At 27.3% G+C, this 17,025-nt stretch overlaps 2 protein-coding genes across 3 annotated transcripts; both read right to left on the minus strand.

Annotated features, from left to right (window-relative positions):
* Positions 1–1,813: 1,813 nt before the first annotated feature.
* Positions 1,814–6,992, minus strand: LOC101506374 (transcriptional regulator STERILE APETALA). Its single transcript, XM_012713253.3, has 2 exons — positions 6,610–6,992; positions 1,814–3,088 (listed from the first exon to the last, which is right to left on the minus strand). Exons 1-2 carry the CDS (start codon positions 6,883–6,885, stop codon positions 1,919–1,921), a joined length of 1,446 nt encoding a protein of 481 aa, XP_012568707.1. The 5' UTR covers positions 6,886–6,992; the 3' UTR covers positions 1,814–1,918.
* A 4,822-nt stretch (positions 6,993–11,814) lies between these two features.
* On the minus strand, positions 11,815–15,559 carry LOC101506703 (phytochromobilin:ferredoxin oxidoreductase, chloroplastic). 2 transcript variants are annotated; one of them, XM_012713244.3, is made up of 9 exons: positions 15,295–15,556; positions 14,970–15,086; positions 14,384–14,478; positions 13,712–13,805; positions 13,282–13,413; positions 13,096–13,200; positions 12,894–12,944; positions 12,648–12,816; positions 11,815–12,215 (listed from the first exon to the last, which is right to left on the minus strand). In XM_012713244.3, the coding sequence occupies exons 1-9, from the start codon at positions 15,481–15,483 to the stop codon at positions 12,208–12,210; spliced, it is 960 nt and encodes a 319-aa protein (XP_012568698.1). In that variant the 5' UTR covers positions 15,484–15,556; the 3' UTR covers positions 11,815–12,207. The 2 variants fall into 2 exon arrangements, with proteins under 2 accessions (XP_012568698.1, XP_012568700.1); XM_012713246.3 differs by lacking the exon at positions 12,894–12,944 and having other exon boundaries at positions 11,828–12,215; positions 15,295–15,559.
* Positions 15,560–17,025: the final 1,466 nt, after the last annotated feature.

The raw sequence follows: 17,025 nt of genomic DNA on the forward strand, positions 1-17,025 counted from the left end.
AATTGTTATACTAATTTGAAATTTGTAATGTTTCGATGACCTTTCACTTTTTATATGCACGTGTGTAACTTTGAATATGGATAATTGATAAATATGTAAAGGATCAAAGCATGCTTCAGCAATAATTTTTCTATTTTTTTTCCAAGATAATGCGTGACAAATGCTCGTTGCCATTGCTTGCTTGTAAAACTAAAAAGTAATAATACTCGTCTCAACACAATTTTTCAAAATCACCATCAACTAAAATATTTAAGTGAAGAGTAATAAAATCAGGGAAATGATATCTATACACAAAACTAAACATTAACATTGTTTAATAATACAGATGGTTTTTTGTTTTTATATTATATATTTTATTTTGTTATATGTGTTTTTTATAATATCTCATTCCACGCTCAAACTCATTGATAAATGGTGTATAAATATAGTAACGGTTTTAATGTGTTAAGATAATGAACTTGTTAGATAATCCACAAACCACACTATAACTCCATCCTCCTCTTGAAAGTTTAAATAAAAGAATTTCTAAGTTACATTGATAGATTAAAAAATTTCAATATAATTGTTTCTCTAACTCTAATAATTTTTTTTTAATCAGCATGTTATTTGTAAACTTTTATACTTGACAAAAAAATATCTTAAAAAAAAACACGATTTCATTATTATATATATATATATATATATATATAAGATATTTTATATTCACAAAATTAATAATAACAAATCCAACATTTTTTAAAAATGATATTTAATTATTATAATTTTTTAATGATATCAACTTTTATTAAATAAAACTTATTTAGCTATAGGTTTAAAGTATCTATACATGTACCATTTTCCTCTTAATAAATCTTCCATGTAAAGAATATTCATTTAATAATTTTTTAATATCAATACTTAATATCCGAATTCGTCAAACCTAATACCATATAATAACAACAAATATATCATAGAGAATATATCAAATGAAAAGAGTTATATAGAGAATATATGATTATGTAATTAAAATTTAACTCCTTCAATCATTATTGTGGTTATAAAACAACTCCTCTTTAATTTATAATCAAAATAGTAAACTTTAATGCATGTTTACTAAGACCACTAAATTTGATATTTTGATTCTTATTAGCATTTACTTAAATATAATTCAAGTGTAATGTTTAATGTGTCAATTGAAAAAAAAATACAATTTTATGATAATTATTATTATAAGCAAAATAAATTACTATTTTCATAAAATATTAAAAAAATTGATTTAAGGTCATTACTTTTTTAATTTTATGTAAAATAAAAACCAAATTTACTTAATTATATATTTTTAATATCAATTATTTAACTGTTTATATTAAATATTTTAAATTAAATAAAAGACATGATATAATTATACTCACAATATCTAATGTTTCCAAAATAAACTTCTACAAAGTAATAACCTCCTTTAATAATAAAGAATTGATTAAGGTATATAGCCCAAAAACTAAAGATACTAGATGATTGGGGTTTATTTGAAGTGAAAAATTAATAAAACACATAAATCATTAATTAATATTATAGTTATTTATAGTTGATTAATATTATAGTTATTTACTCACTTTATTTTTAAAATAATTTGAGTCTAATCCAATATTAAATCCAAACTAAATTTTACCAGCAAGCATGAGTATGCATCTTATTGGACTGACATAACACGCCAACTAATAATATATAAATAGAAAAAATATGATAAATATGTGGAAATGAATTAAAAGTAAAAGCAACAATAACAATAACAATAGATGTGATATTTTTTGTAAAGATTAGATACAAAAAGGAATTTAAAGTTTAAATGAATGTGAGGGTAGTAATACTCCTCCTCCTCCTCCTCCTCCTCATGAAATTGGGTAATTAATAAATTCTTATTATACGAATACTATGGTACTTACTGTACACTAAAATCCAATAAGTGTATAGAAGAGTCATTAGATGAGATAGCGACGTGAGTTCGATTAGCAACCATGCTGTTAGCATTAGCATGAACATGACCCTCATCTGTAACACCAACTGTTACACACAACCGCGCCGCAGGTTCATGTATGTCCCACACTCTCAACAAACCAGCACTACCAGAATATGTTATAACGTATCCCAGGTTCATGCACCCTAACAAACCCCTCAACCATGAACTTCTTAATCTAAACCTACTCACGCGCTCAAATGTACACACGCGCCTTACTGTCCCCACCCCATTCCTCTCCACTATCACAAATACCTCGTGGCTAACATCCAACGAACCCACCACGAAACCCGTTGTGGACCCCACGTCACGTATTAAAACCTCTGGGTTTCTCAAGTTGAAACTAACCAACCTCGAACTCGTGCACGCCACTACAAATTCCCCTTCCGTTACTCGTACTCGACCCACCGGTTCAACTAACTCGGTTAACATATGCCATCCTTGAACCGTTTCCGGGTCAGTTAATGAACCGCCAATAAACACACGCTGTTCCGTTTGAGCGTTCCATATTTGAAAAGCTCCACCCGCATGGCCCGCAAATAAGCCCACCCACCATAGGCGACAGCCAGCAAATTCTACCAACACTCCGTTGTTAACAACATCACCAAGGATTGCGCGTCGTGCAAGGATGGGCCCGGGCCCGGGCCCAAGTACAGGCCCATTAAGAATTGCCACGTATACATCTCCATCCAGCCTTGCAAATGCGAGAGTAGAATTTTCATTTGCAATTACGATTCCCGAAACAGATTGTGAGAAGGGGCCGAATAGATGACCGTGGGTGGACCAGAAAGTGGTGACGTGTGCGCCGGTGATGAGATCGAATAAACGAACGGTGCCGTCGACGAAACCGCAAGCGAGGTGGGTGTCGGAGAGAGTGAGGCAACGGCAGATGAGGGTTTGATGGTGATCGCCAGGGTCGTATTGTGGGACCACTAAGGCGTGTGTACCAGTGCTGAAGTTCCTAGCCGTTCGATGCCAGTAGATGTACTCTAGATGCCACGTGTCTCTTAATTGATAGGTTCTGCGCCAGATGCGTCTCGTGAGCTCCTCCCACAGTAGATTCGAGCGCGACACTTCTCTCCATGTAGAACAAACCTGCATGCATTCTCCAATCATAAAACATCAAAAACAAATCATATTATGTATAAAAAATTAATACAAAATATTATTTAGTTTAATAATAGAAGTAAAAAAAGTAGTATAAATAAATAAAGGTGGGGAAGTATTTGAAATGAAGCGTGCAGAGTGATGAGGCGATGATGTTATCATAGATTGTGATGTGTTGTTCTCATTCACAGGGAAAGTGCGATTGCGACAGACAATGCTATTAGTCTATAAATAAAGTACCATTTTTCACATTCTTCTTAGATATACATATTTTTAGCCTTCACAATCATAACATATCTATAGCTCTTAATCTAGTTATCAAATATCTCTACGACACGTTAGAAATTTAAAAATACAAGTTTTATATGAAAAATATAAGTTATTAATTATTCTAATATTTATAAATAAGACAATAACTTTATTGTATAGACATGAATGGATCCATCATGGAGACATGAATGGATTCATCGTTAGAATACAAATAGAATGATATTATCATAATTGTAGTTAAGAATGATATATATTAGTCAAAGTTGGACCACCAAAGAGAATGGAAAATTAAGAAGAGAAAAATGGTGGTCCAAAGTATAAGATATGGGGTAAGATAAGGAAACAAGTCAAAATCTTAGTTGCTGTTGAAGTAGGCGTGTGTATGATATTAAAAAAAAAACATGGTATCAAAAGCGTGCTTCCCCACAAGCATTTCACTTTCATTTCCAATAAAGGTATGGTCAAGCTTCTGTCTTGTTCCAACCATCGAATCTATCTACTTCTACAAACACTCCTCCAACAACCCAAAAGACAAATAAATAACCACTCATCTTACTTCCCTTGCTATTGCTACATGTTCCACAACACAACCCATCTTTTTTTTTCTAAAATTATTATGAAAATTCAATTCAATTCATGATTTACTACTACATTCATAGAGGTATTCGTGCATAATTTAATTTAAATTTACTATAAGGATCTACTCATTTTTAATAATTACGAAAATAAACTATGCATAGTCCCATTTGTAAAAAGAATGTCGTAAAAAAAATGATAATTTTTATTTTTATTTAATTTTTTTATAATTAATATTATTTGTGTCATTTTAGTGTAATATATTTTATTATGAATTTATCATATTAGTAATATACTAAAACTTTAAAAAATTAATTTAATAAAATTAATATTAAGTCTATTTTAATATACATATTTCTTAATATATATATATAAAATAATTAAATAGTTCATTCGTTATGGAAGTGAGAGAATATATCATAAAACAAAAATATAACATCATACTGCAACTACTCAGATTATCTTCAAAATATAAGATACATTATTATTTTTTCAATTAATAATTCCTAATTGAAAAGGGAGAATAAGGACAAATCACTTCTCATTCTTAATTACTGAGTTATATATTTTGAGAAACAATGTACATTATTGACACATTTTATGTAAGAAATACTTTTCTTAATTTATGTACTTTTGTTAATTGGATCTTACATATAGTACTATTATACTTAATTTAATTTAATTTATTGGGAAAGAAACCTATAGAGAGAATTACTCAGATAGATACAAAAGGAATGGGGCAAGGATTGGACTCCATGTGACTTTTGGCTTTTATACATATGCTGCTTCTTGACCAATGAATGCCATTAATACTTTATAGTTAAAGTATTATTTTATACAATTTAAAACAGAGAAAGACAAATCCTTTAAAATGTTTTCAAACCTAAATGAGTAGGTGTAAAGTCTTTCAAAATCACAAACAACCCACTAATAATGAAATTATGAACCTCTTTCTTTTTATAAGAATGTGGTCAATTATAAGACAAGAAATGTTAACAAGTGTAAGAATAAAAACATTTCCTATATAATAATTTTTTTTAATAAAATATATTCAAAGTTTAAAAGATTCAAAATATACTCTTTTTAAGAAAAAAACTACTATTTTTTTATGGCCTTATATTTAAATCTTTAGGGCAGTTGTTAATGATCACACTTAACTTTTTTAAGATAATGCTAACAAATACATTTAAAATTAAAAAATAAAAGCAAAAATTTTACATGGAAAAAAACAAATATTAAACTTTTAAAAATGGTCAATTTTTAATATATTATTTCTATGTTTAACATGTGCCACACTCACTTGTTAGTATTTTTCATTTATTTATATAAAGAAAGAATAGGGTAAATGTATTATTTTTTAGGTTAGCAAAGAAACACTAATTAATGTGATCTCTTCTTCATGGTACATGGTTTTAGTTTAACAATGCAATTAGCCTTGATCTACAAATATAATCTTAGCACAAACCCAATTAGCTAGAGAAAAGTGGAGGCACTCCCTTCCAACTCAATTGAAGATTTAAGAAAGATATATCTTTTAGGTACAATTAAATAAAAATAATAATTTATTTCATAGCACAGTTAATCTAAATAATAATTTTATAGCTAGAAAGATAGAAAGCTATAGCTGGACCAAAAAATTTATATTTTTAATGTTCTAACTATATATAGAAATATAAAAAAATAGCATATAGTTGCAAGGACGCTAGTAATGAGACATAAATCACTATTCATGTTTCCCTCCTTATGTTATTTAAGAAAACAATCCTTCTGAAACAAAGTAAAAAAGCTACTAACAACATGTTTTTAGATAGAAAAAAGGCATTCCATGGATCTTTTGGCCTAGATAGCTAGAAAAAGATGAGTCAAAAAAGGATTCATGCCAAGAAAGGGAAACAAAAAATTCAAAGACAAAGTAACCCTTTATAAATTTTTTTAAAAAAAAAAATTGAAAAAGGAGGTCCAAGTTAGAGACAGAACAACAAAATTGCAAGAAGAAATTACATATACCCTTTTAGTGAAAGGGACACACATTTAGTTTAGAAAATGACCCGCGTAAAAAGTAGCCGTTTTTAAGGAACAATTTTTTCTAGGATGCTTGAAAGCATCTAAATCTCCATTAATATTTATAATGTTCTTTCTTAATATAATGAATTGAGTCTATTAATTTATTATTTATGGGTCTAAAGTTCATCGTCATATCACAAGGTAATAGCAAAAAAACAAAAAATATTTATCCTTTTATTATTAATATGTATATATTAATATTCATCCCATTTTCCTATTTTTAATTTATATAATATAATAACAAAAAATTTAAAAAAAGAATCTGCATATATTGCTGCAGGTTGCAATATTACATAATGTTTGACTTGACCAATATTTTGTCCATTTTCGGAACTGAAAAAGTTATCAGTTACACATGCTTGAGATTCCACTTACAAATTAAATCTTCATTCTTAAGCAATGAAATTATTCATATATAATTTAACATTTATAAATCACAACCCATTTGAATAAATAATAAATGACTAATAAATCAACAATTTTTTCCAACACACATTAATATTAATATTATTACTTAAACATTATTAATTAAAAAAAAAAAAGAAAAAAAGAGAAGATGAAGAAACATGATAGAATAAGGAATAATAAGAAAATGTGACCTGAAAAATAATGGAAAGAGCAGAAGCAGCAGAAAGAGGACCATGAAAAAGAGAAGAATCAATGGCAACTTGAGTAGCTAATGATTCAACAACAGGTGCAGGCCAAACTTCATTGATAGCACGTTGACGAGAGGAAGAAGGTGCTTCAAATATTTCATTGCTAGGACCACCAAGAATGTTGTTATTATTATTATTATTGTTATTGTTGTTGTCAACATTTGAAGAAGATGCAAGTTGAGGTGATGATGAAGAAGAAGAAGAAGAAGTTGAAGACATGAGAGTAGTGATGAGAGGGTTTGAAAAAGGAAGTAAGAAGTAGAAACCAGACCGGAAAGGAACAAAGACAAAAAGGTTGGAGATAAGGACACAAACTCAGGGACCCCAAAACAAACTGTCTCTCTATTTTTCCTTTTAAATATTTTTTTATGTCTCTTTCATTTACTAATAAAATTCTAAATCTTCATAATATCATATTCTATTCTCTTTAAATGCTAAAATAAATGCCCTTACTTGTTAATTTAATTAATATATATTTTCTATGTAAATTTATACTTTTAGATAATTATACCGTTAAATTAATAAAGATATTTAATAAAATTACTTTTAAGGTTCTTTTATAAATAATTGTAATATGTTGATAATGTAAATTTGTTTTTATAAATATTATATAACAATTAAACTTGTATAAAAATGTTGTGTTGAAAAATAGTGTATTTAATTTTCTAGAATTTTAAAATTGTTATGTTTAATGTAAAAGTTGAGTGGTGTGTTTCTAAAAAGTAAATGTCCAAAAATAAATTACCTTTTATATTTCAAAGTAACATTTATTTTTTTTAATGGTATCATTTAATTAATATCATTATATGTATAATTTCTAAATTAATATATAAACCAACAATTAATAAAAATAACTTAATAATTAAAAATATTATTATATTTTTACTTATACTTGGCTTTTTAATATATGTAAAATATTTAAATAAATGAAAATTTATTGTAAAATGTAAAATTGAAAAAAATAGAATTTTGAGGTTTCACAACCCTAATTATCTCCGGTTTCTAAGGCAAACATTAATCTTTTTAAAATAAGAAATTACTTCTCCCAACATGTGTTCAACATAGATAGAGATTAAACTCATCACATACCAACATAATATCTATTATTTCTTTTTTTTTTTTTGTTAGTAATTTTATAGTTTACATTGATTAACAAAAAAAATATTTTCAAATTCAAACTAATTAATTGAAGAAATATTTGAAAACCAAAATGAATAACAAAAAGCTTATAATATAATTATGTATGTTTTTATAATTTTAATACATTAAAATACTTCTACGACAGTACCCACTTATTTAGGAATCAAAATGATTGATTCTTTTAAAAAAAATTATGTAATCAATGATAAAAAGACGTTGAAAATTCTAAAAAAAATATATGAAAATTGAGATTTTTGTGGAGCCCTGAGAATGAGAAATGGTTTATCTCAAGTGAAACGGTATTCAGGTGTTTTTAAAGATTCAAAGTGTGGTCTTGTGGTCCTCATGAAATGAAACTCCCCACCTCTATACGTTTTTCATGTATTATAGTTTTGTCTTCAAATAGATTTATGGATGTTCATTTTTCTACCATGGAATTAAATAGGTCAATATTTGACTGGCCATATAAACACATGTTTTAGATTGGATAAGGATTTCTTTAAAATAAAAAACTAAAAATGTATTATAATAAATTATTTCGGTCATAAGGGTGTCAACAATAATCAATTAACAATAAACATAAGCAAAAATACACATAAACACAAAGTCAAAGATACAAGCAAACCTACCCAAACTAATACAACTAAATTAGGACACTATAACATCGAAACAAAAAATTGGATTTTGCCGCCAAAGATTAAAATTGTAATCGAACCCATGAAGATTGTAAATTAGTGTGCTAGGTCCATCAATCTATCTTAATTTCTATTTCCTCAAACATGAAATCATTACGAGCTTTTCAAATTGACAAAATACAATCCAATCAAATAACTTGTAATTTTCTTTCTTGACTTCTTGTTAAGAGAGAACGAACTTTTGAAAGGTTTAAGAACATGTTGAGATGCACAATTACATAAAATATTTTCTAAACAAGCTAAAAGTGTCTTCGACTTTCACGTGTCTCCATGCAAACCCTACCCAAACTATTTTGATTCGTTTTCAACCGCTACCCTCACTTATCTAATAAAATACAATTAAAATATCTTAATCTACGCATCCCTAATCCTCCTTTTTATGCAAAACTAACACCTTATATAATTGGAAACAAGAATTATTGGAAGAAAAAATACACAAATTTTTTTAAAAAAAAACAAAATAATATATAATTCTCTCTATAATGTATTTTCTTATTATATTAATATATTTTTGTGTGTATGATTAGTTTGAACTCAGATAATAATATACTTAATAATTTAATTAATTTAAATTGATTGAAATTTTAAAATTATTCAATCATTCTAATCTATAAAGTGTAATTAATGTGTCAGTTTGATTCAATTTCTTGAGAAAGAAAACATAACAAATAAAAAATGAGCAACTTAGGTTAATTTGATTTTTGCAATATATTTTCTCATGAAATTTAAATAAAAGATAGTATACTGCATGGCATGGAAAAATTACAAGTTGAGAAGGTTGACCAAATGTTTTCCACATATAGGGAGGGACTGAGAAAAATATTATCGAATACATCGATTTGGTTAGGTGATGTGTTGAAAGATGGTGACAAAAAAACAAAGATGAACATAGAATTAATCTCATAAGAGTCACATATACATTATTATAATTGTAATATAATATGTTAAAAAGATAACCATAAACATAATCTACGACTTAAGTCATAAATGCAAAATTGTAACTTAAAAATTTAATATCATATAAAAAAATTGTTAGTTACACATTTATGTTAAAAATTTAATATAGACAATATTTATGTTTTTTTATAAATATAGTAAAGTTATTTTTTCACTGCGTGTGAAATTTGATTTAATTTAATCATTGAAATAGGAAGAAAAAAACCTAGATTTAAATTCATTAACAATAATTTAAATAATTATTTTTGTACAATTAAATAACTTAAAATGACCACACCATATAGTGTATTTTTACTGGCTTTTATATTCTGATAACTATTTTATTCTCATGGAACAATATTATATTTGGTTTGGATACTAAATGTGTATACTTTTTTTCCGACTGAGATTTGAACATTAATATGTAATGAGAGTATAGTCATTTCTTTTGGACTCTAATTAGTCTTAGGGAACAAAGTTAATTAATAAATGACAAATTTAAAAAATGCAATTGTTACTTTTATTATTTAGAAAAGAACAAATCAAATAGATTAATATCTGTATTTTTTTCGGTAAATTCAACTAACCCAACTCCACAATAAATAAATTAGTTTGAGTTAGATCATCGAATCCATGAGTTATAATTTGATAAAATAACTTTAAAAAAAATAATCATATAACTTTCACTCGAATGAAAATTCCAACACCCAACACTAAATATACGATTTAAAATTTTAATAGTTAAACTCAATTAAAATACTTTTACATCAATAAATAAAAATCTTAATTTATATTAATAAAAATTTAAAAAGTCACATTTTTTGGATGGATTGAAATTGCAGGTTCCTAACGAATCACTTTAATTGATGAATACCCATAATATTAGTAATTTCTTCATTTCAAAATAATTGACCTATTTACAAAACAAAAAAAATGTTTTAAAATAATTAACCATTTCAATTTTCAACGCGCTTATTTTTAATTGTGTCATTTAATTAATATTACATACATTATTTTCAATACAATATATTTTACTATATATTTATAACATTGATAATGCACTAATACATAAAATAAATAATTTAATAAAAATAACATTCTTTATTAATTTTCTTAATATATTAAAATAATCAAATAATTTAATTATTTTAAGTCAAAATGATTAAATTATTTTAGCATGAAAAGAATATAAAAGTTCCATTTTACCTTGCTTTCCACAATATTGAGAAAATCTTGGATGGCGAAAGATATAATAAGCACTAAAACTAAAGTGAGCGTGAATTTATTGTCCCTCATTTTTGTGCCACTATTATGACCATTATATATGATTTACAATGATTGTAATTATCCACCAAAACCTACTATCTAGAATATAGAATCTAGAGCTAAAATCAATAATTCCCAATGATGGCTTCAATTTGTTATATTAGGAAACAAAAATTCGGTGTTAAGTATTATTGATGGTCAACGTACACGCATAACGGCAAAAAGGTTAGTTAATTTGCAATAATCATTAATTGAATGCTTGAATTAGGAAAATTAATTACCATAATCTTTCTTCATTTGTTTTGAGTACTAAAGTACACAACTAATTAAAAAAAGGTGTCTTGGATCATTGTAAGGCCCCTAGTTTTTGTGCACCTTGCTTAATTACTCATTGAAAAAGAAATGTTACTATTGACCTTTAGAAATCAAAAAGACTTGGACCTTTTTACTTGTTCAAAGTCCAGTTATTGGACCTGGACTTTTAACTTTTGTATCATTAGAAAATCTTCTTCAAGTCAAGATTCTCATCCCATCAACTTTAGCTTTTATTATTTAAAGTTTTTAATTAGAAAATTTTCGAGTTATTGTCGAAACTCATGCGTACTAGCATGTTTGAATCCACGCTCCAACATATTAAATATCTATGCAGTCTTTTACTATCTGAAATGTCAAATATCTATGCGGTCTTTTACTATCTGAATTGTACTTACATGATATTAAAAAACTTCTTTATTTTATGTTTTTCTTTGTTCAAAATAACAATTTAAAAAGGTTTATACTCCGAAATTAACAAGTATACTCCCCATTCATCAAGACACAACTGCGCATTTTGGAATGACCGTGGAACACAATAGATTCAATTTTTAAAAAATAGGGTTAAGGTAAACAAATGGGTGAATGATTGGAGTTAGGTTACATACACAAGAGATAGAGTTGGACAGAGTAGCGAAAACGATGTTGAAGATTGAGAGTGAATTTAGCATTGACAATAGTGTCCTTCATCTCCACAATAGATTGAGGATAACATCCGCACACAATAACAATTGCAGACTAAGAGTTATAAGATTGATTTGGTGGTTGGAGTAAAAGAGTGGAGAGATAAAGATGTCGATAAATACAAAATAGATCAATAATTATTCAGGTTAATATAAATCAATCTAAATTATACTGGATGAAATATTTGTTAATATTAATACTCATGATCTTACACCTACTAAGTTGCCAAAATTTTATTTATCTGCAGCTTATCTGAAAAAACTGCAGACAAATCAAAATTTGAATCCAACAATACAAATATGTTACAGTCATTGGAATTTATTACCATATACATATAATAATAATAATACAACAACAAGGATGGATATAACATACACATATACAATAGTGTATGACCAATTGGTATTCGTTGTGGACAAAATTTGAATATTTGCTAGCAGAACTTGAGTCAAAGAAATATTACCAGCTACATGCCTTGTATAACAGTTTTAGAGCAAAGCTACAGCATTCATCGACCTAAAATATTTCAAGATGATCAAATGTCAGAACCAAACAGGTTAATTGCCTTTTTAGCTCAATGTCAACAATGTCATTTTCAATTCAGTTGAAAAGAAAAATAAAAATTTTAGGGAAAAATGCCACTAAAATTACAATGATTGCTTGATAAGTGTTTGCTTCTATAATAATGTTTGTTTACTTGCAAAGCAATACAACTATTTTACTACTGAAATTACAGCTTACTGTCTCCAAATATGTCTCGCGTAACAAAATGAACACACAAGCATATGCAAAATGCCACTGAGATAAACATGCACAACATTGTTTTGCATCAAGGAAATGAAGGCAAAGGAAACAATCTATATTGATCATTGCATAGTTAACTAGATAAATGAGAAACTTAATTAATAAACATAATAATAAGAGGGAAGCAATTAAAAAAACATTTACCAAGGAATTCTCCTCTTGCATCCCACGGTCGATTTTCAAAAGACTTTCCAATAATACCGCCTTTTTTATTTAGAGTTCCTTCCTCGCCGTTGTAGTGTGGAAAATAGTCATCGAACTTTTTGCTTCCTAGTTCGTCGACTCCATTAAAGAGAAAGCTTCTTAATAAATCCTATGGCGCAAAACAGAAAGTGAGAATCAATAGTTGTAGAATCTAGAAGAATCGATCTGAACTTAAATTCAGTTCACCTTGGCAAGTGTGTCACCTATCAATTTCTTCAAAACACCTTGTCCCGGATCCTACTTTCAAAATATTTCCATAACCAAGGAATATTTAAAAACACAAATCAATAAGCCTCTTTTTGACAACATTTTATACTAAATTTGATATAGCCACTATTTAACAACACTGCTTCCAATTAGACAAAAGTTTGAGATAAATCCAAACTACCTTTTCGGCTCTCCATGTCAGATATCTATGCTGTGCTTCAAGATTGTCGAAAATTTGATATTCATATGTCTCTTTTACTGCCGCGTCTATCAATTCCAACCATACCTGAAAGGCTAATGGTCATCAAGATAAAAGAATTACAAAGTTACAAGGGCAATTATATATTAGAATGCTCGGAATTAATACCTTGTAATAATCTCGGAATGCTGAATACAAAACATCATACTTTTGCGGGCTTGAAGTAAACTTTGTCCAAATGACAATTGGTGAAAAAAACTTTATAGACTCACTTGTGAGCTTCCCTCCCCATGGAAAATGCTGCATTAAGTCTGTGTACAGTCAATACACTAAGTCCTTTGAGCAAGAACTACTCTAACTTAATATAAAAACACACAAGTTCGCACGAGGACATTAAAGAATCAATGGAAGTTCCTTGTAAAAGCATGTCCAGTTTTAGAACAATTCATCAATCCTGTGGTGGTTAATGATGTCACTAAGAAGCTACTCGTTAACAAAACTTTAAACATTGTTACACAATTGTCATTAACTGTTCAAAAACTGAAAATACCAATCATTTTATTTCTTGTAATTTTCCACAAAATATTAAAACAGTTACCTCGGCATATTTCAGGCCAAGAGGAATTAAGCTTTTAAAGTACTTTTCCTTGTAGTCATCTTGATTGATGATATCATGCAAAGGGTTAAGGTCCCTGACAACATTAACATTTAACACAAGTGGAGAGAAATATTAAGAAGCTGAATATTATTGATAATAGCTTGATAGTAACTTGATGCTAAAGTATACAAAAGACTTTAACACAAACCCTGCTTATAGGGATATAAGATTCCTAATCCCAATTAATTAAGAAAATCAAGAAACAAATCATAATAATGCCTAAGTATTACAAAAATTTATCTTAGGAGATAAGCTAATATACTCTAAGATTACAGATTGATCCTCCGAGATATAGCAAGATACTATAACACAATATAAAGATATTATAAAATATTTTTTAATATTCTAACAGGATTGAACTATAGTTTGAGGGTCCTCTATTCATAAAACTACACGCTTAAGAGAACGAAATAAGCAATGCAATTAAAGATTTGTGATCTTCAACCTGCTTATTAGGGTTAACATTCAGGGTTCAACACAAATATAGTAAACCAAAGAGCTAGATACTTCATAGTAAAACAAATAGTATTTTCTAATTTATATTCTAACTAAAGATGAAGGTCACTTTATACAAATGGATTTTCATAACTAGGGAAGAAGATGTTAACTTACAATACAACGATGTTTGTTTTAGCCGATGTGAAAAAGTTAGCACAAAAAATTGGGACATCATATTCTGCTTTTGGAAAGACAGCAAAATCCAAAACCTGCATATGGTGTGAAAGACCAAGAAAAAAACATCTAGCATATTATACACCAACCTTCTAGCAATGTAACAACACAAACAACAACAACAAAAAAGCTTCTATCTTCAGCCACTTAGGGTCTGTTTACTTCTCAATTCTCATGTTTCCTGTTTTCATTTTCACTTCAACTAATTCAACTAATAAACGTAAGAGAACACAGATTCAATGTTTCTCTAAAAAATTTCTTTTACAATTTTTAAACACATACTCAACATTTTCAGAAATTGTGAAAATGTTAAAACATTGTTTTCATTATTTCTGAAAATGCATTATTCCTAGCTAGTATTTCATCTTCTATCTATCACATATGTTCACAAAACAAGTCTTACATCTCTTCTAACCAATTTAAAATGAATAAATATTTTATAAAATGGAAACTAAAATATTTTTAGAAAGTAAATTGAAATGCCACAATTAATGATGAAAATTATATTATAGTTTTAAAAAGTAACCTGCATAGTTTCTGTCTGAATGATAAGACTACGTAGAAGCCTAATCTTGGAAGCTTGAAATGACATCATACTAAGCACTCCTTTACCATCCTTAGAATTCATGGAATTATACTTTTCCTAGCAAGAAAAAAATATAAACGAAATGGCATATTAAACTAAGAATCTGCAACAGCAAAACAATTAAGGGATTAAATTAAATTAAAAGTAATACTATGGAAAAGAAATATAAATGAAATGGTATATTAAGTAACAAGAAAAGACAAAAAGTATAAGATTTAATAATAATGTAATAATAACATAAATAAAAAAAGTATGTAATCGAAACCTGTAAAGGAGAAGGGAACAATTGGGTATGGAAATTGGTTTGATCCAAAGCAAAATCAACAAAATTGTGATAAGATACTGAAAATGTTTGTATGGAAGCTTTTCTGTTAGAGGGTATTGTTGTCTTTTTAAACGGCAAAGAAAAGCTTGAAGAAGATGAAAAGGAGAATGAGTAACCGCCAAAACCCATTGAGCTGAACTGAGCTGATTACTTGGAAACTCAGCACACAAAGCAAACGTGCTTAACTCTGCACCTCTTCTATGTTTTCTGACTTTTTTTTTTTGTCAAATAATGTTTTTTTTTTCTTCATAGTTAGTTGTGGAGTAATGGCCCAACGACTTTGGATTTGGGCCTCGGCCCAAATTCATTTACTCTATGTCCCTTTTCTTTGATAATAAAATAATTTTTTTATTATTTAAATTTGGGATTAATTTTACTTTAAGGATATTGGTATGGTACCCGTCTTTTCTTATGAGTATTTAAGAATTCTTCTAATAATATTTTTATATGCATGACATATATTTAGGAAGAGGAAAAATCTTAAGCCGTGGATTAATTTGTGAGAATATTTTCTGTTTTGTTTTTTATTATGTGCATTTATTTTATTTTAATGAGTTGTTTTTGAAGTGAACTATTATTATAGAAATGAGATTAATGGTAGTTAATAAAAATGTATTTTTAAAAAACAATGAAAAATTATTTTTTGACAATTTTATTATTTTTAAAAATGTTGACAATTATTCACTTTAAAAAGTATATTGTCTTCTTATTAATAAATAAAATTAACACAACAAATTTAAAAAAATAAAAGATAGGTTGATAATAATAATAACTAGTTTGACCTACTACATTATCTCATTTTCTCAATGAGCTACTTAAAAAATCATCTACTATGGTTTCAGGTTTAAATCAAGTTCCATTCAAATTCTCAAATTCTAATGCACTTTTCCTTTGATTTGGTTAAACTACAATTTGAAACTTCTACACTGTTGTTCAATGTCATTGCTATTATGCAATGTCAACGTCAAGCCAAACATATGATTAACGTTAGTTGTATGGCACGCACTAATGGATGGTCTTATTCAAGACATTTATTTACTTGCAAACATCAATTAAATAAACCGTATTTTTTAACTCATTTTCTTAATTGTAAAGTATATGTGTATTTATTTATTACTTTAGAAATTTAGATTTTTTTAATAGAGGATAAATTAAATATAATTTTTTAAATTTTAAGTACTTCAAAATTTATATTTAATTAATCTTTTGTTAAAAAAATTTAAATTTTTATATAAAAGATTTTTATAATGTTTAAATATATCTACAAAAAATTATTAAAAAATTCAAATAATACACATTAATTGCCTAAAAAACAAAGATTTAATTGTTTTGAAAATATTTGAGAACAAATTTTAGAAAAATTAAAAATAAAATATGAAATATTTATAAAACTAAAAATTTATTTAATCAAAAATAAAAATTCACAGTTCTTTTTATTCATAAATTTAATTGATGTCAATTTGACAACTTAAATTTAAAAAAAATACTTTTATTTTATTTTTTTTATTTTATCAAAAAAGACACCAAATAGAAAAAGTTAACGGTGAAAGTAACGTATCCATGAACTAGAAGCCGTTATATACATTTAATTCTTAAGGTTAGAAATTGGTCCTTCAAAGCATACAATTGGTCCTACTGGGTAAGTGCATGATTCTTTTTTGGGTCTAAATT

This window comes from Cicer arietinum, chromosome 2, assembly GCF_000331145.2.
Source record: "Cicer arietinum cultivar CDC Frontier isolate Library 1 chromosome 2, Cicar.CDCFrontier_v2.0, whole genome shotgun sequence".
NCBI classification, from domain to species: Eukaryota; Viridiplantae; Streptophyta; class Magnoliopsida; order Fabales; family Fabaceae; genus Cicer; species Cicer arietinum.

Excerpts from the sequence above, each read along its gene's own strand:
- LOC101506374 (XM_012713253.3), bottom strand. The coding sequence starts at position 6,885 with ATGTCTTCAACTTCTTCTTCTTCTTCTTCATCATCACCTCAACTTGCA. Across the intron at positions 3,089-6,609 it reads CTCTTTCCATTATTTTTCAG|GTTTGTTCTACATGGAGAGA; the intron begins GTCACATTTTCT and ends GAATGCATGCAG.
- LOC101506703 (XM_012713244.3), bottom strand. The coding sequence starts at position 15,483 with ATGGGTTTTGGCGGTTACTCATTCTCCTTTTCATCTTCTTCAAGCTTT. Across the intron at positions 13,414-13,711 it reads TTGGCCTGAAATATGCCGAG|CATTTTCCATGGGGAGGGAA; the intron begins GTAACTGTTTTA and ends GACTTAATGCAG. Across the intron at positions 13,201-13,281 it reads CATTCCGAGATTATTACAAG|GTATGGTTGGAATTGATAGA; the intron begins GTATTAATTCCG and ends TTAGCCTTTCAG.